The following is a 17,827-nucleotide window of genomic DNA, read 5'->3' on the forward strand; positions in this document are numbered from 1 at the left end:
ATTAGACCATGTGGGTGGGGACCAAATGAAAATTAGACAAAGTGGGTGTAGACCAAGTGGCAATTTAACGTCGGCTTCAATTCCCTTCTTTATATCACTGTCTGCTCCGCTCTAAGAACCCCTGGTCCATTCTACATTAAAATAATATTATTCACACTTTTCTTTCTGACGAAGCAAGTCAAAAGAAGAGATATGATAATTTAAATGATTATTGTATATTTTACAATGTAAGAGGCGAATAAACTGATGTGAAAATTATTATGCTAAGATAATGGTAAAGATTAGATTAGATAGCCGCGCTTTTTACATTTTTGTTCATTGTAAGGTTCAAAGAAAGCGAATAAAACTATGATCTAGAATTAACATTAACTGCCCTATATAACTGATTTTACATTAAATAAAACAATTGATAAATCATTTTAAGCCCTAGAGCTAATATAGGTCCTACACATCTTCTTTATTTATGTTGCATACTCTTTCTAAATTCATTTAAAGCATACTGACAAAATCCCAAACCAACCTTTTCCAATATTGTTAGAGTGAAAGTAGTAAATTGATTTAATTTCAACCTTTTCTACAAAACGTCAATCCACCCGCATTTCGTGGTGCATGCATAGAGAGATTTCATGATATTTTCAAGATATGAAGATGACATTGTATTTGCTCTCATACAAGATGAAGCATTGATATTGGAGGTCGCAGTATAAAATTCACCTGTTCTTATCAGCAAGCATCATTCAATTATACTGATTGGATCAATGCGTTCATATACAAAATATAGGCCTATTGATAGATAACCTTGCCCTCTGTGTGACAATTTGCCAGGGGCGACGCCAGTGTATTGGGGCAGAGGGTGGAGGAGGGTGGTGGGGCAAGATGACCAATATTTTTCATATTATCCATATGAAAATAAAATAAAAAGGAAAAACAATATGCTATAATGGTCACAACCAATTTTTCTCACCTCGTTTTCGTTAAAATAAATATTATATATTTACATTTTTTTAAATATATCTTTGAATGGGGGGGGGGGTAGGGTGTACCCTCAGTTGACAGTGGTAGTAACAAGAGATCTGGAGTATCATCATAAATAGGCCCCGGAATAGGCCAACGGACACATTCTTCATAATTAATGATCTGAGATAATAACATTACAAAATAACGTTAAGTTCAAATTTCATAATGAATATCAAAAGATATCATCAAAAACCTCAAGTTTATAAACAGAATAAATGGGCAGGGCTATTGGCGAATTAAAAATGTGCACGTGCCTACACGGATACGTGACGATACAAAGAAAATCAATATGAAATTTGGAATGAAGATAGGCCTATGACGTAATACAAATACAAAAACAACGACTATTATTAGCCAACGGTCTCGACCCGATTCTGGGTGACCGTTCGCGAATTCCTGCACTTATACCACTCACCTGCTGGTCGTGTGGTCATTCGATGTTCTATTCAACATCGCCGCTATCCCTGTCACATGGCATATGATCACGGACGATAATTGACATCGAATGTTTATTTATGTGTATAAATAAGTGGGTTGGATTTCGGATCTCATTCACAATGTTTGGCAGTGACTGACTGACTGACAGCCCAGGGTATGGGATCTCATTCAAGAATACACACATGATAGTGAGCCCATCTAAACATTTATTCTGTAGCCTCCAAACGGGCCTCCAAAGCAGTGGCGACACCGAGATTTTTTTTAAGTGAAGGTAAGGAGGGGGGGGGGGTGGATAAAAAAAGAAAGTGTTGGGAGAAGGGCGTATAGTCAACATTTTTTTTTCTTAATTTTTCAAAATTTTCTGGAGCAGAAATGCCCTTGATATCGTCACCCCCCCCCCTCCATCAGCTTGGTGCTTGTCTGGTTTAGGGTGGATCTCATGCGCAGGTTCGGTCGATGGTTTAGGGTGTTCCATAAAGATGTCCGTAAGTTAACGCATGACAAAGACATTTAATCAAGTGCCAAACACTATGTCAAATATGAATGTAACGTTTGAGAAAAATGACAAATAATTAGCTTTTTTCCAGTTACCACTAAAAGTAATATGTTTGTTAAAAAAAGTGTTAGTTAATCCCCGTAGCACTCTCGGGTACTGTAAATCAGTTTAACTTAAAATTTTATTACGATATATGAATTCATGGACCTTATGTTAGATTCTATCAATTTACTTAGATCCACCATGGTCCATGGATCCACACTGGCATGAATGAAACAAATATGAATAGTCTAGTCCTACAAAATATGCTAAAGTCTATGCAAATTATGAATAGCAACATGATATCTTTCGTTTTAATTATTTGAAAACTCAATCCATGGGCGTCCAAAAATATATCACTTGATAGAATTGTTGTCAAGATTGTTTCAGTCTAAAGTACTTTTTTCAAAACAAAATATTATGGCTAAAGCTATAACGGTCAGGAGTTGTAAAACATTGTGGGAGAATTTACGCTACATCATGCACCCCCCCCCCCAGGTTCATTATCACTCAAAAGCGGTTAGTGTTAAGTTCATTGCTAACGTCGAATTTTCCTGACTAGGGGGCCTACTCATATTGTCGACCATCAGCCGACCCGTTTTAATTTTGATTGTCCAAGATTTATTTTTGGATCATACACCTTTGTTCGTATTCTTTTCCACTTCTACCGTGATTTATTCACGACTTGACCTAAATCACTTCTCAAATGCCCCCAGCAGAGACTGGATGATAATATAGGCCATTGCATTATGGTTGTGTGTATAGGCCAGTATAGATTGAGCTCAATGTTATCTCAAAACGGGCAAGGTTGATTAGCTGTATCACTCCCCATGAAGTCCCCAGCTAACACAAAACATTATGAAAACATTATATTAGCTAACGGTTGTGATTTTTTTTCTCAATGTCAATGGTCTTAATATTTTGGTTAATAACACAATTGGCCATAATATTTTCAAATGCGGTTTTTTTTTTGCTTCCTCATTAAAATATTGATAATTAATTTTTTTCAAAATGTCTAAAAACTATTTTAGACAAAACATGTTTCATGTACATAAATGTTGTATTAATGTTATTAAAACTTTATTTAAAAAAATATATAACATCATGCTAAACTGTTATGAAGAAAATCATATGCTAGTTGGAGAAATAGAGTCAAATCCACACGAAATAAAAATCAAACACGGCAAATTTCAAATTTATTAAACGGTTGCAATAACTTGTTTAATTTATCTTGGTTATTCGACTATTTCTATGTGTTATTAATGGTTTTATTATCTCAATATACATTATGAATTATCACTAATGATTTTTCCCATCAGTCCTTTCACTCCAATTTTTAGCAAAGATCTAAACTTGACGAGGTCAATATCAAATTTATATCGCAATCCTACAAACAATCTTGTGACCAAATCCTCGGATGATAAATGGAAAATGGATGCAATTAGAGACTCCCCAAAGAAAACGTTCAAATTAATCTCAATTTAAGATGACGCCTCTCCAAGGGCCTCGACGCGATATTCAATCTTCGGGCTAAAAGCAGGGTAAACGAAGATCAAATCACTAAAGACAAAGCGATATATCTGGAAATCTCGCAAGAGGGAATAGCGTTTTCTTTAATTTCTTGAGACGAAAGACCACAACAGAATGACATATATTACTATCTAGGGTGCCTTTATCAGTGATAATTGTGATGAAAGCTGACGATTATTGTATTTTCTCGTAAATTTGCGATATCGAATGGGATATGCGTAAAATAATAGCACCCCTCTCCCTATAGGGGGAGAAATGAATAAATAATCAAATATGGTACATGTATTATCATTTTTTCAACCTTTGTTTTTAAATGCAAAATCATATTATACAGAACTACAGTATAAATTATGTGAAAAAATAATAAATCTCGCATGCGTTAATGCCCATCTAAAGCTTATCCAATATACATCATAATTGTTTTAAGGCATTCATATTCATCTAGTAATGAATTGGAATAGTGACATGCCTATTTGGGGAATTTGCCAAATCTTAAAAATGGACTTTAAACATCACTAGCTCCAATAAGGTAACATTTTAAAGTAGCATCATATCTGGGGGAGGGGGCTAGAACCTTGTCCAAAACCGACAGACCTGTCTAATTGATCCATGGTAACGGCATGGTGAGTAAATTCACATTGCCATGGTAACAGGCAACGATGGGAAATTACGTGATATACTAGAATACTTGACCTGTGTAATACATCTCGACATTACTTCGTATCAAATTAATTATCAGCCCTCGTCTATCAAACTTAATGAAATCTGTGATGCCTCCTCATTACCTCTCGGGTCAACAGAGATGCGCCGATCGATCATTTTTCACCCCCCCCTTTACCATCGGGTATTTACCGACCTCCCCCCCCCCCTCACTCAATCACTTCCCCGTTTATTCAAAATGGACTCTCACTTTCCCCTTTTATCTTTTACCCCATTAATAATTTTAATTAGAGAAAGTTCTCTTCTACCATTTCTATCTTTTTCACTGCCATCTTTATTCAATCCACATTTATACTTATTTAGATATTCTTGTCACTTGCTTCCCTTTCTAAGTTCTCTATTTTCCTTCATCTCTCGCCTATCTTTGTGTCTTTTCTCGTCATTTATCTTCTCTCTATTTCCTTTTTTTTTAGTAGAATCTACTCTATCTCATATATCTTTATTCATTTCTCACTTTCTTCAATATTCTTACGACAGCCTCTCTCATTCTTCTCGTCACTTCCCCATCCCCTCCTTTTATCTCTACTTCTTTCACCCTTCCTCATATCCACCCCCATTTTATCTGACACACTCTATGATCACATTTATACCTGCAAAATCTCCCTTCGAATGCCATCTTTCACTTTTATTTTCAATTTTTTGAAAGTTTCCTTCTCAGAACATGTATAAACCTTCTCAAATGCAGCATATATCATTGCTCAAATCAATTTGACAGTCTTCCTCTCAAATTGTTATTTTTTTCTTCATAGGCCTGCAGTAAAAATCCTAAACAGTCAAGATGGGTCACGGTATCGGCGGTTACGGAATCATTATGAGGCTGAAAGGAATGGCAAACTACGAGGTAAGAATAGTTACCGGTAATTAATTCACTTTAAATTGAATTTTGTTCAAACAACTGAATCGTTCCGATCAAAGCAATATAATTTTTTCAGCGGTGCTTGTCCTATCATAAATAAGAAATGAAACTTCCTGGTCAAAGCAGTACAATTTCTTCAGTAGTGCATGATTTATCATAGACAACTACGTGTACTTAAAAGCACAACTAGGCCAGTTGCATCATTGTTCACCTTGTATCCTTTATGCAATGATAACCTGGTTGGAATAATTTATATGCTTTACGAGTGATTACACTCAAAAGAAAAAATGTTCGAATTCAATCATAATTGTAATACAAGTTTAATTTTTTTTTCATTGAAGTAGAAAGAAATGAGCACACTTCATCATTTTCAATAAATACAAAGAAACACTAACTTGTAAAATTCAATCCCTTTTTAATATCCAAATAAATAAATAATGTACAAATTGCAATAAATATATATAGGCACCAAGCTTTGGTGGGAACAAGTAATGTTAAACTCCAAAGTTTCATTCCAAATGTCAAAATTGAATACAAAAAAAGTTATTCATAAGCGAATAAGCAGCCCTTGTAGTTTATCAATATATTGAAAATTTACCGTTATCGCCTAAGAATACATGCATAAATGGTAATGATTGTGAAGAAGGAATAACAAGTCAAATAAAGCCCGTATTCTGAGATCCAGTCTATCTTAGACCATGGTCTAACTCTTTGTGAACATTACAGGAAATCAGAGATTTTTTGTTTACATTGTATATTTCTCCTTTTTACTGTATTCTCTCCTCAAGTTTTAAAGATGGAGAACAATAATTAAGTTATTGTTCCTAGACAGTTGCAAATGAATTAAGCACCAAATGTGCCGACAAATTGAATCTCTGCTGTGAGTTTTGTCGCAACTGGCTTTCCATAGTTAGTCAACTTTAGACCCAAGTTTAAATCAAAGTGGAGTTCGGAATATGGGCCAAATAAAGTAAGGCAACATCTTGTCAGTCCAGATTACGAAGTCACAAGACGAATAAACAAGATAGATATACAGCAGAGAGATCAAGCTTAATGAAGATCAATATTAGCAGTCCTAATCCTATATTGAGTGCAATAACATTCCCCCGTAAATCTCTAGTTAATTTGACTTAACTTATTCTGCCTCTCATTGGCCCAATCACTAAAAAAAGAGGCTTCCATTATGCCAATGAACGAAGCCATTGACTATGCAAATTTCTTGTATTATCATGTTCATTCAATCATTAATTTTAGTGCCCTTTGCCAAAAGCATGTATTTATATAACAGGAAATGTATTAGTGTATGCAATGAAATAAGTGTAATTATGTACACAAAATCTGCACAATCCATGGTTTTGTACCACCTTCGAAACCACCTTCGTTAATTCATTCATTTTTTAAATAATGAATAGACATGGTATACATTACAGCCCAATTTTTACACAAATGAAAGCAATACATTGTTAATTTCAGACAAGGTGATAATCATACATTTTCCTCTAACCATTTTCACTGTATTAAAGATACACAAAACATTTTTCAAATTATTTTCATCAATTCATTAATGTTCGATTAAAAGAGCTACTGCATGTACATGTACAGTCATTTTCTTTTTTTTAAAGAGATCACTTAAGAATTTCTTATACTCTATGTTTCCCTTTCAGTTGATGCCAGTTGTAGTCATTGTTGGTGCAGTCTGCGGGATGGCAGGGGCCTTCTCAACATATTCCTTATTCAAAAAGACTGATGTAGCGTAAGTACCCTCCTCTGCATTTCCCCATTTACCACCTCCCCCATGAACTACCCCATCACCATAAAGTACCTCTCCTATCTTGAAAAACACTCATACAAGATAGAGGATTTAGATATAAGGATTTCGAGCTCTAGATGAAACCAAGGCACAGCATATCTTAAGATGCCTTCTCCATTCCTCAGTGTATATATCCCTGCCAACTAGTTGTGAGAATACCACACCGAGCATTTTACACCAAGGTTGAATTTGTGGTGCTAGCTCAAAACCCTTTGGTGTCATTCCTTTTTTTCCTTAAAGACCAACATTCAGTGTTAAAAAGTTCAATAGCCGGATTCACACTTTCGACACCACAATCTACACCAAACTTGAAATCATCCATGCCTTTGACACCTCTTGTCTGTATTGGATCATTCTCTCCTATCTCCTGAGCACTCTTACCAGACAGCAGGTGTACTAGTTGGAATACCAATTTGGGGTGAAGCTTTGAATACTCATCTTTATTTCCAAGTAATCTACAATATAAAATGATAACAAAAACCAAGATAGTTAGGTAATTGAATTTATGACAATTTAAAGGGTTCATATTTATACTTGATATACAAGCAATTGGACTACTCAAATATTCAATACATGAGTCTTGTACTTTGAATGTCAAATTGTTGATTTTCTGACACCTGCTTTGTCTCCTTTACATACAGTGTCAATCAACATAGTCTGATCAAAGTCTGGCTACAACCAGTTCGTCTACCTTTTGGTCTAACCGCCATTTAGCAACACAAACATAATACCACATTTGGTTTATTATGAATTTTGGACTTATTGGTACTTGGTCTACACTACACCTGACCTGGCCTAAAACCCACTTGCTCCAACTGTCATTTAGGTTAACGCCCAGATGGTCTAATTTCCATTTTGTTGACTTATCATTTTGCATGTTGTCAACTGAAAATTTGATCCACAGACAGTGAATCTAATCATACAGATATGGTATTTAGATCAAGTGAATATCAGATGAAATGGATAAAGCCTTGCTGGAAATCAAACCAAATGGTGAATGGGCTAAATGTTTAAAGTAGATGAACTTGGATTACACCACATGGAATGACACCAAATTAGTAGATGATGAGGGTGTATAAAGTAATTGACAATTTACCATTCAAAGTACAAGAGTCAGGTTCTATCACATAAACTTAGCTCATATATTGAAGCATACAATTTAAAAAGAAAAATGAACACAAGCTGAAAAAAGAAAGACCTGAGGATCAATAATATCAATCATTACTTGATACTATCACAGTGTGAATTCATATACTAGAGAGGGGTTTAACCCAATACCACCGGACCACAGATCAAGGAATTGTCAAAGAAAGAATATGAGGGCTCCAGCAAAAACTATCGTATTCACAAGCAAGGAGATTAAAACCCAAAACCATTCCATCCTCCTGACACCTTAAATTGTAGATGCTAAAATGGTGTTAGTTCCAAATAAAAGGTTTGTAAAAACAAATATTCAGTAGAATCCTTCTTACACTTTATTGAATGGATTGTGTACAAATACATAAAAAAAGATCCATAAAGTAATGCATCAAGAAATATGGTTCAATTTCATAAGCAATGCATAATAGTCATTCCCTCATGTTTCAAGTCCTGAGCAAATATAGGTCATACTCTACCTTACAAATGAAAAAGTTACACTCGTCAATAAAAAACACGACAATTCTTTAAAACAAGGAGACCCAATCCCACTGTCATGCAAGGTATTTCCACCCCCAGGGCAACCAGCCTCATTACATGTCTCTGAGGATAGCAACATCCCTCTTGTGAACTCAAAGGCCACGTCAAGTGGGAAAAATGAGAAAGATGGAACAATATTCCAGGCTCTTGATGTGATATAGTATTACTATCACATGCCTGGAGGCTGGTGTATATACAAAAATGATGAATGTCATTTAATATCATGAGCTGTCACGTATGAGAATTTGGAGTACCGGTACACAACCTCTGATATTGTTTTTTTTCTATTAATAGCATGTCATATTCACACAAGAGATATAATGGAGAGAAATATGTTTAAACATTTCGTCAACAGGGAAAGATTTTTTGTGAATTATGATTGAAATTAAGACACAAATTACAGTTAAACTAAAATAGGACCAATGCTGACAAATGCGAGTACAATTAAACATATGGGAAAATTTATGAAATGATTTCGATCTTTTTGTTTCTTTTCCAGGTTATTCAAGAAGTCAACCCCACATCCATGGGTTAACGTACAGGAGACACAAAAACAAAAGGTAAAGACTTTAATTAATAGTGCGTATATACTCAAACCTACATGTATCTTAGAAGCCACCTGTCTAGAGTATAAGCCTCTCTGTAGTGGCCACTGGCACCAAGGAATACTTGTTAAAGAACCTGTCTATAAAGGCCACCTGTCTTCACTGACAACTTTTGTATCTTTACCTTGGGTGGGTTTCATAGACAGGTTTGACAGTATTGTCAAGCAACACAACAGACACCTTGCAAACCATTGTTTATCAAGTTTTTTTAATGAGGAAATCAACACATTCAATATCCATATATTTCAATGATGTTTTACAACTTGCTTATTTGTTTGTATTATTTTTTATTTACCACTTCCTCATTATCTTATGCACATGTATTTTAATTTTCATTGCCTCAGCATTCTTGTCTTATTAACATATTTCTCATGTCAGTTTTTTACAAAGGTTTCTGCTTTTTTAATGTTTGAAATATGTAATGAGTCTTTTAATAGTCTGTATTTTGTATACATGACCAATTCAGCCATTTGGATGCAACTCATGTTTTTAATAAACCTTGAATTGAATTGTTTGTTTCTTTGGTTTGGTGTTTATCACCTGGAATAATTTTTCTTGAAAACAGCAAGTAATACAATCATTAGGTTACTGATTCAAATTTCCCAGAATAAATTTCACAATATCAATGCATTGAATTTAGTGTACATTTCATTGACTAAATTAATTAAATAACTGCTTTATTACAGTAAATCTCACTGAATAAATTTCATGAAACTTAACTGTGCTATATTTGATTAAAAGAAATTGTTTTAACATATCATAGATTCACTGTGCTAGCTAAGTTTTATTTATAAATTTCATTAAAACATAAGAATGAAAAAACAAATATATAAAATCAAATAAAAATGAAAAAAAGGTTCGGAAGATAGGACTAAATATTTTCTTTTAGATTTCCTCTTAATTATAGTGGTAATTAATTTCATCACAATACCCACCCCTTTTCACAATAATACCCATTATTTACACCCCCAAAAAAAAAAAATGTAGAAAATCAATAGGAATATCAATGAACATTTGCTATTTATCTAAATATTTTGCTAATTTTGCCCTATTTTGTCTTCCAGTTCCTGACCTACGGGCTAGAATACAAGGCAAAGCCAGCAATCGAACAACTACAGAGAGAAGTAGGAAGCCGAAAGTAAGAAGAAAAGCAGAAGATATCCATCTCTATAACTTCAACTCTTCAAGTTTTATATGCACAAGAAACACATCATGACAAAGGCACAACTGTTATCCATGAACACCCAGGCCCATGGCCGTCAGCACAGATAAAAGATTATCTTTTGTTCCTTTTTGTTGCGTACCCCCCCCCAAAAAAAAAGCGAATTCTCTGCGCTGACACCCATGTCCAGGCTCGTATTCTGTAATTGGGTTTGATTTAAACTCTGGGTCCTGTAACACAACGGTTAGCGATTAATCGTATTTTCATGATTGATTGTACATTGCAATCAATCATAGAAAAGCTTCGTGTTACGGGCCCCTGGTCTAAACTTGTGGTTTGACTATGGACAGCCAACTGTGACACTAATCTGTATTAAACAGAAGAAGTTCAATTTGTTAGCACTTTTGCGGCTCAATTCATTCAAAACTGTCTAGGAATGATAACAAAGAAGTAGCAAGTGAGCAAGATAACTAACCGACAATGTTAACACCATTCCTACATTTATGGCTTTTCATAATTTTAGCACAGAGTTGGGCCGTGGTCTTGATTCAAATTTGACATCAGAATACAAGCCTCAGGGTCTTGTTGCATAGAATCATATAGTAAATTAACTACCATGGTAACAGGGCTCAGCAGCTGGTCAAAAAGAAAATCAAGACTTCCATGGTAGTTACCATAATCTTAGGGGCTTTTAGACTGTATGTCAACATCGTGCAATTTTCGGCTACGTAACAATGCTACTTTGAGGCATTGCGCAAGCATCATGCCCTCTCTCTCTTGTCCACTATAAAAATTGAGACCATGCAATCTCCGATTCTCCCATCAAACTCAATCTACGACTCGCTTTTTGTCACATCTGCAAAGTCGTCATACTATGCCGTACGCGTGAAGTCAAGACCTTATTTCAAGTAAAAAAATGTTGAAAGAGGCTTACACAGTGACTCGACCAGATTGAGTTGCATGATTGGTGGATATAGACATTGTTCTCATCCAGTCAAAAAAAAACCTTTGTAAGTTTCCATGCAACATGACTCTGAGAAGACCTGACATTTAATAATTGCATCATTCATAATACATGTCTTAGTACACATCACTGGTTATCGAGGATTGTGCTACCGTCATACCAACGAAACTGACTCTAAACCAACCATAGGTGTATCATGGGAAATAAGAGCTGTTAATGATTAAATAGAATTGATCTGTCTTTTAACGGGGTTTCACCAGTATGACTGTTAAGAATGTTTGAATTCAATTCATAAAATCTGTAAAATAGAGTACAGTACTAGTATTAATTCCATAATGATGTAAATTGACAAATATTATAAAGAAATACACGAAAATCATGAATCATTATATATATTTCATGTATATGTCTAGAAGCAAACAAATTATCTATTAAATACATATGAGGATAATTGATTATCTTTTTTTTCAAAAGAAAACCTGATTTCTATATATGATTACCAGAAATAAATACTTTCTCTACTGTGAACTTGATGCCGCTTTAAAAATGACGAAGTCATATTTTGTTGCAGGCTTATATCTAGTGCTAATTCACAATATTTTTGTTCATCTACTTAATATTGCTAAGTATATGCAGTAAGCAATTATGTGACATTATTAAATTAAATGTTAAATTATTTTTCAATAGAAAAATGTAGATCATCTCAAGAAACATTGAGTCTAAAATGTACAACTGTTGAAAATACATGTAAAATGAAATATATACAGTGCTACTTGCCAAAGTAAAAGTATATATGAAATTTTATTATATCTATATGGGACCTTATTTGTGATCAGGAAATTGTATATAACATTTAAATTTGTAAATGTATTTTTTTTTGCAATAAGTGCTGTGCAGTGTTTTGAAGTTATATGTAACTTATGATAGCATTAGTAATTTATGAAATGTACCTTTAATGAAAATGGAAATCTGTCTACAGAATCTCATTCTATTATTTGGTGAAAATCAAAGTTCAATCTTGTCTCCAAGAAAAAGAGCATTGGGTGAAGTACAATTGTCAACCTCTGGAGATATAGAAAAAAGAGCAGGAAAAAATGAAGGTTGAATCATGTAGAAAATGAAAGCATGAAAGCAAATATTTTTTTATAAAAATTGAAAAATTCCAAACCATTTTGAGAATCATGTATTGACAATTTGGTATCATACATTGCCATGGAAACAATGACAAACAGCAGTATGAATGGAACAAAATAATCTGGTATTTTTGTTTGAAAAATATCAATCCTGTAGAGTTTGCATAGATTGTCATGATCAAAACATGAATATGTAGAATGACAGTATTTTCATATTCAATTTATTATTTGGATTATGAGTACACCATTGGTCAAGTCTCCATGTCCAAAATTTATATTTATGTTCCACATCCCACCAAACTACTCTCCACCAGTAATGATGCATGTAAGATGTCTGTTTTGTTATATCACGTTGCAAATTGCAAAAACATTTTGTATGGTTACAACATAAAATTGTCCTTCATGTAGTGGGTTTTGACAAAGGATTGTACAGTACTCTGTTGAAATATTCCCCCACAACAGCATAAACTGCTAATCAAAAATTAAGAAAATTATTCCATGTTCTGATTTTGGTATACATGTTGTGGTTTTATCAACTTACTGCTGTGAAAGCAAGATTGTATCAGATGTGACAGCATAAATGTGAACAATTTCAGGTATTGTCTTGCTTTCAAAATAATGTGTGTGTGTGGGTGAATGGAGTATATAAACCATAAATCTGTTTATTTTTATGTGTTCATTGAAAATGTATTTTCAAATCATGCCAAACTATGGTAGGAATCAGAATCCAGAATGAGCAGAATCTTCTCAAATTTTCATTATCATAAAAAAATTAAAAAGCATTTTGTCATATTTCTGATACCGTTTCTCATTATTGTATTTCATATTAAATACCAGTCAATTCATATGCTCCCAAATGCTTGCAAATTCATCCATTACATTCATAATCACACCTTTTCAAGTGCCTCCAAATGTGCAGTGATTCCTACCAGATTGTATATTGCTGGTTTCAATATTTCATTATTTGAAATGAAATATTTCATCATTTGGAATGTATAGTGCGCTATATGCAGTTGTATTTTTTTTGAAAGACATTTTAGTGGTATACACCTATTTGATTATACAATCCAAAAATGGCAAAGACTAAATGCATGATGGTATAATCTAAATATAGTAATCATGCATATCAACAAAATGATTCTACTAGTCTGTATAAAGGTTATATATCCCACCAATGATATGGAAATGCAAAAGGAAATAAGGAAATATCATATTATAACCATGACACACTCATTTCAAAGAATTTACACGCATTACCAGGAAGTTTAATATCTTACATGAACTGAGTTGCCTCTAAATCAATTCATCCAGTAGATCAAAAAATGAATCTTACCTAAAATAAAACTAAAGTGTATTATAAAATCACTAGAATTATATGTATGCAAATAACTGAATTATGGTAGTCTTGTACACCTGTAGACTCTAAATATCTACTGTATTCCAACACATTTTCATCTTTTCACAATCAATTTGGTTTTTACATCTGGTATGGATCATTTTATATGGCAAATGAAACTATGAGGAAGTATTTTTCTCAGAAAAAATAATACAAGTTGTGTGAAATTTGTGGTTGTTGAATGGGGGGGGGGGTAAGAGTGTAATTTATAATTTCCATGACAAATATTGAGATGGATTAGTTCATTCTATGTCAATGTAATATAATGTAGTTATGTGACTGAAATAAATTTTAGTTTTGCATTGTCTTTTACATCTATAGCACAGATCATATTTGCATACATGGTGCTCATTTCTGCTCAAAGTTCAATTTGATGCCCTTCAATGTACATGCCCTATTCCATAAGGAAGCAAATGACAAAAGTTGCATTTCCTGTAAAAGACAAAATGTATAAATTTACAGCATCAAGACATGTATCTTTTTTATCAGGATGAAATTCATACATGGAAAATAAATTTTGGTCAAGAAAAAAGGCACTTCACTTATAATGCTGTACACATACTTTAACGGAAAAATGCCTAAAATGGATAGTTTTTGTCAATTTCTGTTTGATTTTTGTGTGAAAAAGAATTTCCCAACTAGGAGTCCGTTTTATGGGAAAATTAGTTCAGCCAGTAAAATTGACAAAGAAAACATCAATTGGATGTAAATTTTACTAATCAAAATAACACATTTTAGGGACAGTTTTCAAAATCTAAAGTGTGCATCTTGCAAAACAATAAAGTGTCTCCCCAACTACCAAATAAACTTGCATTTGGTTCTTATGTCACTTGCTTCCTTCTAGCAATTGTAGGGCAATAAGCAGAGAGAAACCCATCAAATATACATGAATGAGTTTACAGCCTATGATTTATAGCATGATTGACGTGCAAATGAATTTTTCATATTTGCATAGGATCGTGAAATAGGTAGACTGATTAGAGACCTGGGGCCCGTTGCAGAAAGAGTTGCAATCAATCACAACTCTAGAAATCAGGCGTAACTTGATTTTCAACCAATCAACAGCACGCATTTGGGACTTGCGATTGATTTTTTGACTTGCGTTCAAACGCAACTCTTTTTGCAATGGACCCCGGATGGGTGTTTCATAAAGCTGTTCATAAGTTATAAGTAACTGTAAAAGTGACTGGTGATCCTTTCTTGTGGTAAATGATACACAACAGATTTTCATTGGTGTTGATTTAGTTCCTAAGAATGGGTCACCAGTCACTCATAACTTATGAACAGCTGTATAAAACACCCATGTGGGCCCTGTTTCATAAGTGGTAACAACAATTATAACTTTCCAATATGGGAACTACCATGGTGACAGGGCTCAGCAGCCAATCACAATCATGGTTTCCATGGAAATTAAAATAATAGAAAAGTTACCACACTCCACAGAACTTGTAAATCTTTATGAAGCAGGTCCCAGATATTAGAGGAAGTTAGAGAAGTAGCAAGGTAGAATTCAAATTGTAAGAATTTATTGATATGTAGATACATGTAGTTCACTTTCAATGTTAACTCCTTTCAAACTCGTCGAATTAGACATTTATGTACTACCATAATAGACAGTCATCACTAGCTACGAAGCTTCGTCCCATATTGTAGCGATTGTAAAGAAAAAGAAAAAGGAATTAAAGGCATTCAATGATGAAGCACTATTGGTATCCTATGAATCCACTGGATACTGAAGTATGGTGAAGGTACATTATCAAAATGGAAAGCAATATTGTTGACTGACCACTAATCCTATTCCTGTTATGAGCTTCAGGGATTTGCGAAGATATTGTTGGATTATAAACAGATGGATTTATTGTAGATTTGCAGATAATGAAATAAGATAGATATACCTTAGAATTCACAATGAGAAATGTATATATTGAATTTAATGTTTGTAGAAACTTGGTTGATTCTCTTTGTCTTTTGTGATGCATCTCATTAGTACTATATTTTGAAGGTGAATTACCTTGTTTCAAAATGGTCACAATGGAACTTGTGTCAAGAAAGTAATAAAAAGTACAAAAGAGGTAAATATAATACTTTTTCAATGGTGTGTTTTGTGAGATGTGTATCAAATTTAAGGTGTACTCCATGCAATATAATTTTTGTGTAAATCTATAGTACCAGATGCAAAACATGGAAATTTCATCCAAATTAAATGAAAAATTACAAAGTTGTTGAAAATTTGATTAAAAACAGACAATGAAAAGGGGATAAAACAGATATAAGTGGTCATACTCATAAATATGTATTGACTATGATTTTGAAAAATTTCAAATAAAATATAACAATGAAAGTTGAGAGGTTTGAAAAATTCCATTGGCAAACTCTGGCTTGTCTTCATGATCACATTTTTCATCAAAAACGTTTCTCTAATAACAGTCCACATTTTAAGAATTATCACAAAATCTTTGCCTGACATTGTAATAAAACCTTTTTTTTATTCCTTCATGTAGTTCTGAAAAATCTATTCAGTTCTTATTGGTCCACAGCATGCAGGATTTGTTTTTATTGTGTAATACCTTTTCGTAATAATCATGATCATCACAAAGAAAGAAAGTGAAAGAGATTTTATCTAGAATAACAAGTACATTAATCATAAGTTGGTGGATTAATCAATTACCCTGACAGTACAAGTAATGGACCTATCATAAATATCCATCTATCATAAATAAGCATCGTGAACATGAGCTTCCTCTGGGATATTAATTATTCTTCCTTGCTGTAAAATGCTCATGACTTGAAACAAAAGCTAATTGGCAGATTTATCCTCTTATAAACTAGAATGAAGGTGATTAATACCCCTGCTCCATGCCTTTAACATGGCAAAGCATTTTTCAGTACATGGGGAAAATATGTCTTTCCTATCTTTGATATATAACCAATAGTTTACCAAATTTTATGACCACCGGTAAAAATGGATTGTTCAGCCGTAATAAATAAAGGAAATTTTTGCATAATTTCACACTTGTAACAAAATGCACAAAAGTGGCAGTATGCAAATGAGGGAGGTGATAACGTCAAAGAGGGAAAAAAATTCATGGGGGCTGGCAGCGATTAAGCTGCTGAAATGCTTAACCGAGCCCTGGAAACTAAAAAAAAGGAGCCCTGAAAATCCCCATTCACTGCAATAAGTTTTGAAAAGTAGCCCCCCCCCCCAAAAAAAAAAAAAGAAATCCCTGGTCAAAGAAACACACACCATTTTTTGGGTACTTTATAATATAAAATTAAAAATATCTACTTTTAAAAATATTTAGCTTCTTGTAGGTACAGCATGGTCTTTCAACATATGAAATTAACCCAAATCCAAAAAGGCCATGTCAAAGATGAAGTTTACTGTATTTTTCATAATTAAAACTTTCTGCGAGAAAAGTGCATTTTTTGTGTGAAATTCTGTGTTCTTCCCAATGTCCATGGAATTGTATGTTTTCAGTATTGCGGAAGACTGGGGATATACATGTACACAAAAAAGGGCCATATCTGTCAAATTGCAACAATGTTTGAAGTATCTTTTTTTTCATTCAGATTTTCAGGCGATTCTGTCAACATGGCACACTGAAGAAATGAAAAACAAGAATAATAATAATAATAAAGACATTTGATCACGTACATACCAGCAAATATTGTATGATTTACACAGCTTAGATCCTGGTCTTTTTCACCATTTTCTAAGAAAGAATGTGACTGTAAATAATAATTGACAGTTTAAAGGCCTATTTGACAATGAGATATGGGATTACAATAGTTGGCAACTCTGTCAATAGTTGGATCATATGACAGGGTTCCCAGCTTTTCAAGAAATTTTTTTCCCTTGATGAAGTTAAAAAATTCCCTGATAATTATTTAAACCCACTCCCAGTTTCTCATGCTTTCTAAGTTGTTGCAATGAATTACATGTATTTTCAGTATAAAAACAATAATGTAAAACTAATTAGTACT

At 33.6% G+C, this 17,827-nt stretch overlaps 2 protein-coding genes across 2 annotated transcripts in view; one reads left to right on the forward strand and one right to left on the reverse strand.

The window, feature by feature from the left end:
* The window catches only part of LOC121411405 (normal mucosa of esophagus-specific gene 1 protein-like), a 36,924-nt gene extending 24,002 nt beyond the window's left edge, over positions 1-12,922 (forward strand). The window contains exons 2-5 of the mRNA XM_041604126.1: positions 4,990-5,081; positions 6,761-6,849; positions 9,083-9,143; positions 10,253-12,922. Of these exons, the coding sequence (XP_041460060.1) occupies positions 5,019-5,081; positions 6,761-6,849; positions 9,083-9,143; positions 10,253-10,330 (291 nt within the window). The 5' untranslated portion in view covers positions 4,990-5,018 and the 3' untranslated portion in view covers positions 10,331-12,922. The remainder of the gene's footprint in view (positions 1-4,989; positions 5,082-6,760; positions 6,850-9,082; positions 9,144-10,252) is intronic.
* The window catches only part of LOC121411404 (protein hinderin-like), a 32,627-nt gene continuing 20,323 nt past the window's right edge, over positions 5,524-17,827 (reverse strand). Inside the window, exon 11 of the mRNA XM_041604125.1 lies at positions 5,524-7,361. The gene's annotated coding sequence lies outside the window, so the exon portion shown is untranslated. The remainder of the gene's footprint in view (positions 7,362-17,827) is intronic.

This window comes from Lytechinus variegatus, chromosome 3, assembly GCF_018143015.1.
Source record: "Lytechinus variegatus isolate NC3 chromosome 3, Lvar_3.0, whole genome shotgun sequence".
Classification (NCBI taxonomy): Eukaryota; Metazoa; Echinodermata; class Echinoidea; order Temnopleuroida; family Toxopneustidae; genus Lytechinus; species Lytechinus variegatus.